Source organism: Thamnophis sirtalis, unplaced genomic scaffold, assembly GCF_051295495.1.
Source record: "Thamnophis sirtalis isolate CommonGarterSnake01/CBP01778 unplaced genomic scaffold, rThaSir2_p1.2 scaffold_3, whole genome shotgun sequence".
Lineage (NCBI taxonomy): Eukaryota > Metazoa > Chordata > Lepidosauria > Squamata > Natricidae > Thamnophis > Thamnophis sirtalis.
The window spans coordinates 91,629,857-91,646,581 of NW_028261383.1; the positions used below are offsets into that span (position 1 = coordinate 91,629,857).

Below are 16,725 nucleotides of genomic sequence, written 5' to 3' on the forward strand. Positions count from 1 at the left end.
TGGGTGGGTGGGGTAAACCTGATGCGGACAGGTGGGGTGAGAAAGCGAGAGAGCGGTGACCGTTCAGGCGGGGGCAGTGAATGGGTTGGGGGCAGGCTAAGGGAGTGACCATTCCACTATGGAGCCTCCAGAAGCCCCGCTATGTGAAGTCACGCTAAATTTTTCGATCTGGTATGCACGTACCGGTGCGTACCTGCTGAAAATCACCTCTGGTATAGTGATATTAATTTTCAAATGGGAGTTAATGGTTGTTCTAACATTCCTCTGTATTCAAAGATAAAACATATGTATTTTGGCCAGATAACGACTTAAAATGGCTCTTTGTTTAAGCATAGCTTCTTGTTTTATTTGCTGATATACTCTGGGAACAGGATCCAAAGAAATGCAATGCATTAACAGTTCCAGAGTTAATGGAACTGTTTCCTTCTGGTGATAAAATTGAATGCAGCTTAAGAATATTCTCAGATGGTAGGGATTTCTTCAATGGGAGGATTAGGGACTACTGTTGGGCGAAGCTGAAAGTTCCTTTGTACTCTGCAAACTTATTTGGATCCTGAACTAGTTTTGTTGATTCTCTGTTCTCTTTTTCAAATCAGACTGAATTCTTTTATATTAATCTTATTGTTACTGTCTATTTTGATATATAGTTTAGTGATTTCTAGACCTATTGTGCTATTATAAATTTGCTTCCTTTTAAAAAATTCATATCTTGCTAATTCAGTCAAATGTATATGTTGGACACATAAATAATTGGCATATGAATTTTCTCTGCATTTTGGGTGTTATCTTTAAACATATGTGAGAAAAATCTGTCCTGTGTGTAAATTTTTTTTACTTTGAAATGTGTTTTGTTAAACATGGAAAAGCATGTGGCTTTTTGTTTGTCACCTCTGGAACACTTCTGGAAAGACTTTTAATTAATAAAGGGCATAATTTTGAATGGTGTTAGGCACCTTTTAACTGATCCATTCAGTTGAGAAGAGTGCTTTGACCTGGCCCAGAATCAATTGGAAGACTTTCTATGTGGTGCTATACTCCTACGTATTATTTATAGTTTGTTCTAACTGTGCGATGTGTTCACTTCAGTATTTTTTGCCATTTTTTTTCATTTATTAGCGCCATGTCCTATCACTTTTCCCCTCATTGATTTCAAAACAATGCATCTACAGAGAGAAGGGGAGGGTAAGTATGGTTCGCCATACATTCAGTTACTGCCTCTTTCATGGTTTATGGTTGCTTTCAAATTACCCCTTTTACCTGCTGCCTTCTGGAGAGTCATGGCTTATGATTGATGCAGTGATATGCATATTAATGTTGTGCATTGATATGCGTATTAAAGTTTGACATGCTGGTATGTTTAGTTAAATGATTTTTGCCAGCAGAAGTAGGAAATAGTGCCTCACAACCTGGGAACGCCTCTGCCAGCTAGAGAAGAATGTGCTCTGCTAGTTGGACAAGTGAAGAGTGTCCATATAAAGCAGTTTTATAAGTTCACACCATGACATCATGTCTGGTTTGCCTTTTTGTAATCCAATAACTTTTATTTTAAACAAGGAATTCTTTAAAATATATTTTGGTGTTTGGTGGGAAGCAGGTATAAGTGGGTTAATCAACATCTTATTGTGTTGTCACTGTATTGTTCAAAACTATCTTTCAAGTATAAGATTTGCACTGGAAAAGCCAAATACAGTATTTATGTCATTCTATTTCTGTGTTTGCAAATAAAGAGATAAAGTGAGGAACTGTCTCTGTGTGTGTATTAATATTAGTAGACACACATATACACATATATGTTATTTTAGAGGGATAATAACAAGGTTTTCCTTTCTTGGATTATTCTAATATTTCAGATTCCCTAGAAAGCCACAAATTATTTCACAAATACACACATTATAACTATAATGTACAATATTAAATATTATTTATTTACTTTCTTTACAATTAATGCTCCTTCAATAGAATTATTCTTCAATATCAATATATGGAGGAGTCAAGTCTTTTGTATTACAATGAAACATAGGATTTGCACATCATTATCTAAAATCTTTATGTAAATATATTAATGCACACTGTTGGGCAAAAATTACCTGTTCATATGGTTTAAAGCACATAATCAAAATATACATGGTACATATTTAGTGTATAACATGGTATAGTTTTATATATTAATGCATGATGATTATGTAATAAAATATGTTAAGTGGCATACACCTATGGGAAGATTGTTGTATATGTCTTAAGTGTATTGGGCCTATTTTCTTTTTCTTTTTTGCTTTGACATGTAGCTTTCCAGTGCATTTCATTATTTATTTTAGTCACATTGTGAATTTCCATTTTTTGCAGTCTTCTAATATCCCAGCGCCATTTGTTTTTTATTTCCTTCTAGAGCCATTTCCTGCTTTTAAATCTTGGCAGGAAGAAAATGAATCTGGAGAAGCTCAGCTTTCTCCACAAGCTGGCAGAATGAATCATCCTCTGGAATTAGATAGTCATCCCATATTGGCACACCGGAGTTTGGATTTTGGGCAAAGTCAGCGTTTCCTACATGATCCAGAAAAAATAGATTCTTCATCTAAAGCCCTTCCGTTTGTTAGGTAAGTTGTTAATGTCACTCACAGTTATAGTTCATAAGAAAAAACTATTAATGATTTGTATTAGCATATAGAATTTTTCACCTTTAACTCCAAAATCATGAGTGTTAGTATCATGTAATTGTTTTCTATAACGTTGTAAGACTTTTGGGTTTTGTTATCTTTCTAGAAAGCTTCTGAGTTTTTTTAAAAAAAAGTAGGTTTATAAAAGAAAAACATAGTTTTCCAGAAGAGAATTTGCCATAGTTTTTATTATCAGCTGAAGTTTGGAATAAATTTATCTTTCTTCAGTTGCAACTTGTGCATAGAGTAAAAATGTCTGTTTAAAATCACTATCAAACAAAGCTATAAGAAAGCAGTAAAAGAATGCCAGGAATCTTCTTTCAAAGAATGAGTAGATTCCAAATGTTTTAATGCATGTAAACTAAAATGGATAAAAAAACATAACAAATGTTGTTTTAAATCTTGAGAAATGCTAACTGTGAACTAAATCGATAACATTCAGTTGAAGTAAGTTAAATAAATTAGGAGTGTTGTACATTGACAGAAAAAATGACCTTTAAGCTATTTTCAAATATGTTACCTGTTTTGGGCAGCTAATAAAGCCTAGCCAACATAATAATTGTAACATTGAGATCCAAATACTGTGTTTCCCTGAAAATAAGGCAGGGTCTTATTTTCTTTTGACCCCCCCAAAAACTTGGCCTTATTTTCGGGGAGGTCTTACTATTTTTGAGGTACAGGAGACAGTGAGCGTGGTCACCTCATGGCTGCTGCTGTGTTACAATATTTTCGGGGAGGACTTATTTTCGGGGGAAGGCTTATTTCAGTGCATGTGCTCAAAAGCCTGATTAGGCTTATTATCCAGGGAGGTCTTATTTTAGAGAAAACAGAGTACTTGTAGAATGCTAAAATATTTTAATCCATTTCTTTCTGTATTCTACTCTACTTTTTTATTAAAATTCTGTTTTTTCAAACAATTTACATGGGAAAGTTCTGTTTTTCTTCATAGAAGTGATTCTTCAATACTTTAATTGTTCTTACATATCATGGTTGACTAATTTTGGAAAAAGTCTTTAGCAAGAAAAAGGGGTTTTCCAATCAGTATATTCAGAGGTGGGTTGCCAATTTCTTTACTACCGATTCGGGCATGCGCAACGCTTCTGTGCATGCACAGAAGCATCTGGGCAGGTGGACGGAGCCTCCTGCCACCGCTACTACCCGTTTAGCCGATCTGGGCCAAACTGGCAGCAACCCACCTCTGAGTGTATTGATTAACAGCTTTTTTAAAAACTTAACCATGTTACCTTTTCAGCAGCCAGTTTGATCTAGTAGTTAATGTACTAGGCTAGAAAACAGGAAACTCTGATTCTAGTCATGTTTTAGGCATGAATGCTGGCTGGGTGACATTGAACCAATCACTCTTTCAGCCCAGCCCAGCACAACCCAACTCAGGACAACAGAGTTGTTCCGAAGAAAATAGGAGGAAGGAGTATTAGATGCGTTCTGCGCCTTGAGTTATTTATAAAAATAATAAAAAGCAGGAAATAAAGTAGTAATTTATATAGTAAATATTGGTGACAATATTGTAAAAGTAAAAAAATAATTTTGTTGTCTCTGTTCCATGGATTTTATAATGGAAATATAACTGTATACCTATTTCCTCTTTTAACTGAACATGCATATATGTGTACACATATGTATATATAGTACCTATAATATCTCTTCTTTTAAATTCAGAACTCGAAGAGCAGCATTTAGTAGTTCTAAGGATGATAGAAAAGAAGAAAAGACTCCATATCAGCTAGTCAAAAAGTTGCAGAAAAAAATAAGACATTTTGAGGAGCAATTTGAGAAAGAGAAAAACGTAAAGGTAAGTTATTTTAATATTTTACAGTGCTGCTTTTAGGATAATATATATTTGCTCTTACTTTACAAAAATGAACTTGCATTGATTTTTTTCATCATTCCATTCTTTCTTCTTTTCTAATTAATTTTCTTTTCTCAATTGTTACACTAACACACATGTTAGTATAGTTCATTGAACAAAAATAGGATAAAAGGTAGTTCTTCTGTTTTCCTCTATAGAATACCATTGAATTGCTGTGTTTATTTTTTCTGTTTGCTAATTTTTTTCTTAGCACTAAAGCAGAATTGAAAATATCAATTGAAAATAAATCAATAAGGAAAACCATAATTTTGAATTTTTCTCAGGAAGCTATATGATGGAAATGAAGCTTCTTATTCCTTTAGGAATATTTATTACCTGGAGAAACCAGTGTGTGTTAAGGTGCTGTACTAGGAGAGGGTACCTAGTTTATAGTCTTCCCTTAGGCATAGAAGCTGTCTGAGTGACTTTGGGATAGTCATTCCCTCTCATCCCTAGATTGGAAAGTTCAAAATCATCCCTCTACCAATCTACATTGGATCAATGTATGGTACATTACTATCCATAACCTTCAAAGAAGAGACTTTCATGTGATAGTTGACTGATTTAGGATTGTGGTGATGATGATAAATTAGGATTCAGCTGCATTTCAGATAACAAATATATACGTAAATCACTTTATACAGTAAAAATAATATAAACATATTTATCTGTTACTAAGTAGCTTACATTAAACTTCCATATATTTTTTTAAGGGTAGCTTCATTACAATAATCCAGAGGGGAGGTTACAGTATGTGGGTGACTGTAAGAAGGACACATTGGTCCAGGAACAGGTGTAATTGGTGCACAACTCATAATTATGCCTTTCTGGCCCCAACTGCCATTTGTTCCTTGCGCTGGAGAACCACTATATTATGCACTGGGTCAATCTGAAGCAGTGCAACGCCTCCAGAACCAAAAAGATGGTATTTCTCCAAGAGCTGAAGCGTCCCCAACCCAGAGCCACTCTGTTTTGCTAGAGTTCAGTTTTAGCCTGTGGTTCCCATTCAGACCTCAATAACCTTCAGGCACCGAGAGAGTGGTCGCAGCATTGCTTAATTCACTATGGGCAGAGATGTACAGCTCACTATCATCAGCATACTGATGATATCTCACCCCATGGTGATGGATGATTTCCCCATACAGTTTTATGTAGATGGTAAACAGGAGCAAAACAGGTACTAACCCTTGTGCAGGGTTGATGATTAGTCATATTTTAATGATTAGATATGACAATAGAAGTATTGTTATGGATTATTGATTTACAGGTTTTGATCTGTATCAAAGAAAGTCAGGAGTTTATTTTTTTTCTATACCTTTTGTTATAGCTTGCATTCTCGAATTTTGTTTTTATTATTCCTTGCCCCCGTTTTAAAATTCCATTTCTTTGCTCTTTTGGTATTTTATATATTTTTTAAAAAAATACTTTCTTTGCAGCCTTCATATTCTGATATTGCAGCAAATCCAAAGGTTTTAAAATGGATGACAGAGCTTACCAAATTAAAAAAGCAAATAAAAGGTAGGTTTTTCATAGAAATCTCTTACGCTCATGCTTATTAATTATTGATAATTTTCATTAAGAAAGCATTTGATTATTATTTCATTCCACTTTCTAAAACAATGTTAAGTATCTATATGCCACTAATATTCTCATCCTAAACCTTAAACTGGATGTTTTGAACTGAGGTGCCACAAATAGACTAACTTACAGAATGCATCCAAAATCTGGATCCATTACTTTTGTGAGATTGAAATTTGGCAAAATTATGGCCAGTTGAGTGCTGCTGCATTGCCATCCAGGGTTCAAGCAGGCCAATCCCCCTAGCCCTTCAGACTAGCCTTTCCTTCAGCTGCTGGAGATCAGGTAAATCAGTCCTGTTTTAGCCCTCTGGAGTCAAGTTGGTTGCAAGTTAATCTCACTTCCCCTGCCTTTTTGCCTTGGTCATTCTGTTTATCTGTTTAGATAAGGAAATAATGATAGCAGTTAGATTTATATACCGCTTCACAGTGCTTTACAGCCCTTTCTAAGCAATTTACAGAGACAGCATATTGTCCCCAACAATCTGGCTTTTCATTTTACCGACCTCGGAAGGATGGAAGGCTCAGTCATAACCACTGTGCCACCATGGCTCTTGAATGATGACCCATTGGGTCCAGGTGGTTTAGTGTTTAAATTCCTCATTTCTGTTTTTATTAGGCAGATTAAAAGTAACAGTTACAAAGTGACTGAGCTACGTTCTATGGGCTTGTGTTTCATTTTTTAAAAAATTCAATGTAGATGCAAAGCACAAAAGCTCAGATGAATTGATACCTCAGGCACGTCCACGAAGCAACACTCTTCCAAAAAGTTTTGGTTCATCTCTGGACCATGAAGATGAAGACAATGAAGATGATCTGCGTGTTCCTCAGAAAGAGAAGAAGCCTACAAAAGAAATCACTGTTGAACTAATTTTAAAAAAATTGAAAGAAAAGCGAATTGATAGATGCTTGCCAGAAGATATAAAAGTAAGTATTGCATATGCTGCTACATCAGAAAAGAAAATGCATCTGTCAAATTCATTATCCTGTTGAATTTCCTAATATCTCATTCAGTAAGTAGATTATAATACTGACCCGTGGCGTATTAATTTGATAGGTAGAAATATGAATAATCTCTAATGCATACGTTGGGCTCAGCAGAAGAAATGGAATTTGTTTGTATAATGTTGGAGACAAATATTAACCTGATAGTTATTTAAAGGAGGAAGCATTTTGCAGAAGAAGCAGTTCCCTGAAATAGAATGCTTTGACCTTTTAGGGAAAAAATGCAGATCTTTTTCAATATCTTGCCTATGTGGTGGTGGTGGTGAAACATAGCCTTGATCTTTGTTTACTTAACAAAGAAAACTCCAGATTAATTGTATAATTATCTGATTATAAATAGTGTTCAAAATTTCTGCAAGAATAAGATAAATTAGACTATCCTTAAATACATTAGTAGAAAAGGATTCATGAAATGTCTGGATGACTGAAACTTTCGATTCGGAAAGATGGCCTGGATAGATGGCACCATCAGGCACATTTTAAAATATTAACATGGAGAAAAAATCTGCAAATTCACTTCACCACCACGCTCATATTTTAGAACTTTGTAGGAGTGAGAACAGTAAAAAAGATCATTCTGAATTGTTGTCTGCCCAGTAAAGTACTGTGATAAAGAAACTGAAAGTCACTCTAGACCAAATGTATTGTCAGCCACCAAGCCAAAATGCAGTTTTTACACAACTTATGTCCATTCAACTGTGTCACCAGGAATGTCTTTGCTAGAAAATCCATCTCTTTTTTCCTCTGCTTTTAAAATCAAAATCTTTGTAAGAAAGTACTTGGTTTATCACATCTTAGATTATATTAACAAACCAGTTGTTTGAAATGGATTACAAATGGGATTATATCATTTTATAACTGGGCCACCTCTGTGGAAGGAGCAGGACTTCCAGAAGGCTTGCATTCTTTGGTCAAATACAAACCTCTGTCCAGGCTGTCAGGAATTGCTTGGTTAAAAATAGTGTCATAAAAATATTGGATAAATATAGAAGAGTAAGTCCAGATTTACTGCTCCTTGCTTCAATATCAAACATTTATTTTTTATGAAAATGAATGTACATTCATATTTGTAATAATTTGTATAGAACACAAGATTTAACCCAGAAGCCAATATGAATTCTTTTGAGACACTTTCCCAAAATGCCATTGGTTTCACCATTTTTAAATAGGTTTTATAGTTCAAAGGCATTACAAAAATAAGATAGATGACCAATGAAGCCCGTAATGCAGATTATAACACCAGCTGAGGCCTAACATATTGAAATATGATATAGAAAATAAACAAACTAAAGATTCTTTGATGAAATGAATGCAGAATGTACATGCCAAATGATACGCAGCAATGGGAATATAAATGGAAAATAAATATTAAATTTCCTGCAGATATCACATTTGGAGAAAATTGGTACAAGATGCTTTTTCATTGATGCAATATCCCAGACTTTGTTGCTCTAATAGACAATTCAAATTTTAACACTACCAGACTACCAGAAATGCAATAACCAGGTTGGACCATTTTTTAAATACTTTGTGGCAACTAAGTAACTCAACAGTTTGGAAGATGATTCACCGTAAAATGAAGCAATTTTTAAATATAGACTTTTATTGCTCGCCAGCTGCTCTTACCAAGCATTATATTCCTACAGAATATATGGAGTTGGGTCTGAACATAAGAACAGCTGCTAGAATATTTTCTGCTGCTTGGTTAAAATTACACAAAATTCCTTCTCTGAAAATAGCAGAGCGCTATGGAACTAAGCATCCATGTAACAAATAACTTCAGATTTAAGAAATAAGCCTAATACTAAATTTATTTAACTTGGAGAACTATCTGTAGACTATAATTCTGCATATGAACATTCAAAGTTTAAGTTACTTCAGGGCTTTAAAATGTTATATTTTGCTTCTTTGTTACAATAAGGCAGTGGTGGGTTGCAGGCAGTATGCCCTGGTACAGGCCTACCAGTGCCTGCCTGGAGCACCAGGTACCATTCTGGTAGGGTGCTCCGCAGGGCCCGCCCGTCGTTCTTACTTGTATTTGAACTTTTTGACGGTTCTGTGCACGTGCATGGAGCATACGGCATCTGCATGATGCTCCGCCAAGCAGCTGGAGCGTCACATAGGCATTGCTGGAGGGTAGGATGCATGTGCGCGCTGCGTGTGGTCATTTGGTGGATGCCAGGCCCCGTTGCACAATACCAGTTGCAATGGGATCCAGAACCCACCACTGCAATAAGGACACATTTTTTTTCAACTTAGATAGAATATGTATTGCTTATTCTGATTGTTTATTCTTCTATTGACTGCCATTGCTAATTCTTAATTTAATTTGACAATGGTATTAAAGTATTAAAATCACCTCTATATGCTGTATTACTCTAAAGTTACTTTGAAAATGTTCACTCAGTTTTATACAGGTTTGTAGAACGTCCCTTTGTAGGGACATTCAGCTATGACAAAATAAAATTTTATACTATGGTTGTGCAGTCCAGAGATTATGAACCAATTGCATTGGTTTTGATTTATCACAAATTAGATCCTCAAAATTGTTTTGAAGTCTTAAAGAGTTCAAAGAAAGTCACTTTTCTCATAGAGCTTTCTTGTAATCTTTGGCTTTTTTTCCAAAATCAAGAAAGGCTAGGTTGATGGATACTTAGGTCTGAGTTTTTTCTGTGCTAGCATTCTGAGTTTGGAATTCCTAGCACTGTCCCTAATGATGTTTAAACATAAATAAGAATACTAGTATTTTGAGAGAAACTTCAAGGCCTATAAATTGATTTTTAATATTACGGATTGTTTTAAATAATGTTTTGCATTGCCTTTTGTTCTGCCGAGAAACTTCTGCATTGCTTTAAGAAGTCGATATGGGAAGAAAAATATTTTCATCATAATTCTTTTTCAGTTTAACTATTTCCATTTTATTATTTTAGCTCCACAAGTAAGTATAAAAACAAAAATGGCTATAGGATAAAACAGTTTCATTTCTCTCATTGTAGAAAATGACAAAAGACCATCTGGCAGAAGAAAAAACATCACTCCAAAAAAGTCTCCTATTCTATGAAAGTCAGCATGGACGTCCGGTAATATTTCACACTCTCCCTTCTGCCTGTTTAGAATTATTTAAAACACTGTTGACATCATCTTGAAGAATCACTGAACACTTGCCCCAATGTTTCTTCTAGTAGCTTTAGACTGAAGGAATTGTGTTGGACACCAAAGAATAAATAGGACCGAATCCTTCAAAACAGCTTAATAATAGAATTCTAAGAATTATAAAAGAAACTGCAGTTTCTTTTCAGAAATTTGTTCCTTAAAACTTTCATCAACATTCATCAATATTTATCTAAATGTAATCTCAGAAACATAATTCAGAAGTATTTTAAGATCTATTAATTTGAGAAGAAAATACAGGTAGTCCTCAATTTATGACCACAATTGAGCCCAAAATTTATGTTACTAAGTGAGACATTTGTTAAGTGAGTTTTGTCCCATTTTATGACTTTTCTTGCCACATTCGTTAAGTGAATCATTCTGGGTGTTAAATTACGAACACGGTTGTTGATTGAACCTGGATTCCCCATTGACTTGGCTTGTCAGAAGATTGCAAAAGTTGATTACATGCAGCACATTGCAACTCTCAATAATGTGAGTCAGTTATCAAGCATCCGAATGTAAATCACATGACCATAGGAACCCTGCAATGGCTATAAGTGTGAAAAGTGATTATAAGTCACTTTTATCAGTGCTGTTGTAACTTTGAACGGTCACTAAGCGAACTGTTGTAAGTTGAGGACTAACTAACGTGTAAGAGTCTATATCGTGTAGACTTTTTTAAAAAAATTGAAATTAAAATCTAAGGAATTGAAAAGATGGGGTTGCTTTACTGGTGTGAATTGAGATGTTGCTGCTTCGTATTATAAAATAGGCACCTATCAAAGAGTTCGTTTATTATTTATTTAAAGCTATACTTCTGAGTCCCTGCATACAATTGGTATATGGCTCACATGTTAAATTTAAATACAGGTATTCTTCATTTATCTACCCTAACTGAGAATGGCACTTTGTTGCTAAGCAACATAGCCACTAAAGAAACATCACCTAATCACAACAGACTTACAATGTCACTTCCCATTTGATTTTTAAGCAAGACATCACACGAGAGCAAATTGCAATTTTACTGCCGGCTTCTCCATTGGCTCTCCTTGGCGGAAGCCAGATGTAAAGTGTGAAGTGTGAAAATGGCAATCATATGACTGTGGAATGCTACAACAATTGTAAATGCAGTTGCATAGTGCCCACATGTTGACCGTGTGACTGCAGGTATGCTGTAACAATCAAAAATACAAGGATGGATCATAAAGTTACTCTTTCAGTGCTGTCATAACTCTGAATGGTTGCTTAACAGGACAGTCATGAAGCAAACCACACATGATAGATTTTGTCTTGCAAGGACCCTCCCCCCTATACAGTAGATAAGTATTGAGTAGTTAAGTTTTTATAAGTGCCCTTCCTATCCCTGTTGCTTTTATTTGACCACTTTATGCCTGTTTTTTCCTATCAAGCCCAATTTGTTATTGATTTATTTCTGTGTGATTTAGTTTTGCCATCTTTATATTACTCTGTTAGTTTTAAGGCAAGTCCCTTTTATTCATTTTCAGTGTTTGAATTTTCTTTCTTTCTTTCAGGTTTCCAGAGAAGACAGACATGTTGTTAAACCCCTCTATGACAGATACAGGCTTGTGAAACAGATGTTAACTCGAGCAAGCATTACTCCTATCCTTGTGAGTATAGAATCTGTTTTTCATATGTTTTCTGGTTGTGATTTATTTGCCTCGATAACTTGTTTGGGGCTGATTTTTGTTTATTATTCTAATTTACTTTTAATGTTCACAATGACTATAATAAGAAATAACTAGGGAAATCTTTATTCTTATTTTACCTGGTCTATTGGTTATGGATAACCAGTCTCTAAATTAACTCCAATCTCTGAGGTATTTATCATTTACAGAAATTTTTAATATGTATTTCGCTGATGCTACCATTCATCAACAAGTGTTTGATTATCCTTTCAAGTGGCTTTGATTGTTGAAAATGAAGATCTTTTTCTATGAACATATTGTGATCTGGTGTGAAGACTTCAATATATTTGGAATGCTTGGCATTAGAACATTAATACCATGTAACAATAGATAAGGATAAGGAGATGTGTTGGTACACTGGTTAGAATGAGTATTGCAGGCAAATTCTGCTGACTGCCAGGGGTTCAGTCCTCACCGGTTCAAGGTTGACTCAGCCTTCTATCCTTCTCGAAGTTGGAAGTTGGCAATATGCTGATGCTGTAAACTGTTTGGAGAGGGCTGTAAAGCACTGTGAAGTGGTATATAAGTTTAAGTGCTATTAGTAAGATAACATTTGGTCGATTTAATCTAATTTCCATACTGAGTATATCTTTGATGACTAAGAGGGTAACCTACCATCTAACATCATTGCAATGGCCAATGTTTCCCTAAGTTCAAAGATATGTCACTTTTTTCCCAATATCTCTCAAGACAATTCATACATATTTTCCCAGACCATTAGTTCATTTTGCAGCTTAGATGTCATTTATGTGGTCCAAAAGATTTAAACTCAAACATGTTTCAATCCCAAGGTTCAATCCTCCTTTTGATAGAATACATTACTATATACATTTTGCTGTTTCTCTTGTAGAATTTCATTTGTGGTTACTCTGAGCTTATTATTGTTCATCTATATTTTAATTGCCCTTGTAATCAGGAATTCTAGCATCATAGGTCACTTTTGCACATGCACACAGTTACAAATCCCTAGAGTCAAGTAAGAGAAAGCTGATATCTTCCTCTATCATCTGGAGGATAGTTTTCAGAGTTAGAAATTGCCTTATAATAAATGTTATGATAATGAAAGTTCTTCATTACTATTCTTTATGCCTCTTAAAAATATTGTTTGTATTTTCTTGAGTGAATGGGAGATATTATGCACTAATTATAGTATTGCTTTTATTTATTTATTTATAAAATTTATTGGCCATTCATCTTACCATAAGGTAACTTTGGGCAGCTTACAAACATTCATTTTATTCATGTCTCCAATTACTTTACACTAGATAGGGTCTCTTCAGTATTGTCAAATTTTATTTACTTTGATTTCCAAGCAAGGATAGATATTTTAACATATAATTAAAGTCCTTCTTTTCTGTTGTTCCCTTCTTTTGTGCAGTTTTCTTCAGTTGATGCCTTCCAGTAATATCATCTCATTTCTTTTATATCTATTGCATTTGCTTTCTTGTATTAAGAATTCAAATTCCTTTTGAATTCCCATACTTTATTTTTCTTTTTAACATTAGTGTATACGCAATGAATGTTCTATAGTTTGAGTCAATATTCTTTATTCTCACTTTATCCTACAAATAAAAACAGTGAAGATAGAATTTCCATGTTTCAGGAAAAATTATGTAAACTAGAATGGCACATGCTCTAAATATATAGGACCATAGCTTTTAAAGCATTATCACCTTTTAATTATATTTCAGGGATCACCATCAACTAAAAGGCGTAGCCAGATGTTACAACCTATCATAGAAGGAGAAACAGCCCATTTCTTTGAGGAAATTAAGGTATTTCTCAATAAAGATGACTGCATTAGTTGCCAAGAGGCTTCTTTTAAGTTTAAAATGCTATGCTTATAAAGCCATACAGTGCTTGCACTTACCTATCTCCTGTAGTCTAATCTCTCAAAGGAATTGGCCTAGCTGGTTCAATCAATCTAGAAAACTCCCATCTTGGTTTAGTTAGCCTTGTTTGATTAATTTAATTTATTCTATGTGTTTTATTACTTTGTGGACTAAAGTTTAGGAACTTTCTAGTTATGTATGTTGGGTCTTATATGTAAACTGCTGAGAATCCTTAGGGACTTGTTGGCAATTGTTAATATAATTAATAAATAAATTATAAAACTGCCTAGATTTAAGTTGTTTAATATAAAGTGTTCCTTTGGTGATATCTCTAGCCTTCCCATTATAATTGGCCAGAAATATTATAACCCAATGTTATTTATACAAAGAATGAGGTACTGTAACATGAAAATTTGAAGATATTATTGATCTCCTACTTAAAATCTTCTGTGAAGTCTAATATAGAAGCTTCGTAATATAAATGATCCTGCATTCAGAATATCCTGGATAACATGGCTTCTATAGTTTGTAAAACAATAGGAGACCTAAAATGCTTGAGTTTATATTAGTTTTTTGGGGGAGAGGGCATTTCTTGCACTTTTGACAATTGTATTACATTTTAAAAGGAAGGTTATTTTTATTTTGGTTATAGGTATGATATATAAACGCTTATATGGAGTTATTTTTATGAATTCCATTATTGAATGCTTTTACAGATAACTTTCTTTACAGTGCACTTGGATTCTTTAAATACATATTTATTTGTACAAATGCTCTAAAACTATTTTTATAACATGTTTTATCGTATTAAAGCATTTTGGGGTGGAAAAAGATTTTAAATATTTTTCCTAAGAGTGTTCCTATTTACACCTACAATTCTTTGGGGTGAAAGATAAGATTTTAAATATTTTCTTAGACTGATCCTATTTACACCTACAATTCTGTTATACTTTATAGTGCCTCTGGAATTTTCTGTTATAAAACACTGAACCATACAAAAAGACAATTTACAATAGCAAGTGATTTTTTCCATTGTTTACTGTGCTTTGCTGTTCCCATTGTTTGTATTTCCCAGGATGCTAGAACCACTGTTGGCTTCAACACTAGACTTCACATTAATGCCCAAACAATTCTTAACCATCAATTGCCACAAGTAAATATGAATAAATCTGCAGTAGTAATATTTTTTTAAAAAAAATATGTCCCATTATTTGAATCCTTAAAACCTGTCTATTATTTTTAAGGAAGAGGAAGAGGATGGCGATATATCTTCAGAATTGACTGATATATTAAAATCCAGTGCCCAAATACATCCCATTGCTACTAGCCCTGTGGAAAACTCAGAATCTGATGTTGAAGAAAGTCAAGAGAAACTAACTCGAGAGCTTCGACTTTCTAGTATCCGAGCAGCTTCCATGTAAGTAAATATGACATTGCAAATACCAAACCAATGTACTGCTGCTTATTTTTAAAAATCATTTGTGGATTCTGATTAAATCCAAAATAGATAAGTGATACCCAAAATATTATATTGCTAGATTGAAATGGGCCATTCTGAAATGGGCTAGAAAAGTGTCCGATCCTAATATGGCTGCCTTGACATCAGAAATCTTCTTGAACATTTTGCATACCTCTTCCGTGAAGATTCTCCTGAAATGTAACACTAGTTTTATCACTTATCACTTATTTAGTTTTCTTTATCTAAATTATTAGCAAGAGAACAAGTTAAAGAAAGAAATAAAAAAATATTTGATACAAGCTTCTAAAAAAGTTATCTAATTAAGTTGTGCTCCTTTAGATGATGAGCCACTAATGATGGTACTGATTAGCCAGAGTATTTTCTTACAATGTGTTTCTAGGCCTGAATTATTAGAACAACTTTGGAAAGCCAGAGGTGAAAAAAAGAAATTGCGCAAAACCCTACGGGAATTTGAAGAAGGATTTTATCAACAAAATGGGAGGTCAGTTTAATATATAACACTGATTGCCCTAGATTTGCCTTGTTAATAAAAATAAAAGTGGAAACATGCTTGTTTTAATTGAAGCGTTAGTTTTGCTGGGTGCTATTTAGTGAGAATTAATACACATAGATTTTTTAAAAAATGTATTAATATATATTTATGTATATTTTATTTAAAGAAAATCTAATGTTGAGTTATTAGAAACAATTGAAAATAGGTTTTTTTTTCAGAGACACAAAAGATTAGATTAAGTTTCTTTGATAATGCCAGAGACTATATAATTAAAATGAATTTGATTTCTATATCACCTTCTATGAACTAGAGCAGTCAAACTGGCTTAAGAGTAAGATGCACACTATAAAAAAATGAAAAAGCATACATTAAACTGAAGATGTAATAGTAAATGAAGTTGAAAGAGCATCTTGACTTCTCTTGTAAAGCAGGACAGAATGGTGGCTATATGGAATTCCCCTCCCCACCTTCCAGTTCATGAATTATGAGTGATTCTTCCATGTGCCAGAGAAACTTTTGGGCAATGCAGCCACCTTCAGAATATCTTGCCTTACAAATCTTAAATGCAAGAGATTCATAGTGAGAGAGATAGTGTGATAGAATGCAGTAAGAAGATGGACCCTCAAGAGGAAAATGCATTCCAGAGGGGCATTTTAGCCCAGGTATCCTGGATGAGGGAGAGTGAAAATAGTCCACTCCTCTAAGAGTCCACATTGTATATTGTAGATGCAGTTATTGTAGATGCAGATAGTGGACTCCTCAGTCTGGCCAGATTTTTTCCTATAGATGTAAAACAATAAAGAACTGATCTTGGAAAAAATGTCCACCTGTCATTCTTGGTTTTGGGCCTGACAGGCATTCATTCATACAATAAGATTCTAAACCATTTTGGCAAATACCTTTAATTTTGGTTGCAAAGCAGTGTAGCCCTTGTAATCCAGATGACATATAGTTACTG

General features: G+C 34.1%; 1 protein-coding gene across 6 annotated transcripts in view; it reads left to right on the plus strand.

Moving 5' to 3' along the window:
* FAM13B (family with sequence similarity 13 member B) overlaps positions 1-16,725 on the plus strand; it is a 65,126-nt gene that overhangs the window by 44,007 nt on the left and 4,394 nt on the right. For 4 of the 6 annotated variants that reach the window (XR_015695957.1, XM_087709497.1, XM_087709501.1 and 1 more), the window contains 10 exons: positions 1,117-1,182; positions 2,387-2,594; positions 4,332-4,464; positions 5,958-6,039; positions 6,799-7,025; positions 10,100-10,183; positions 11,789-11,884; positions 13,654-13,737; positions 15,039-15,211; positions 15,654-15,755. Coding sequence is in view for 5 of the 6 variants with exons in the window: in XM_087709497.1 (XP_087565623.1) it covers positions 1,117-1,182; positions 2,387-2,594; positions 4,332-4,464; positions 5,958-6,039; positions 6,799-7,025; positions 10,100-10,183; positions 11,789-11,884; positions 13,654-13,737; positions 15,039-15,211; positions 15,654-15,755 (1,255 nt within the window). In the remaining variant the exon portion in view is untranslated. The other 2 variants (XM_087709502.1, XM_087709499.1) reach the window with 2 other exon arrangements.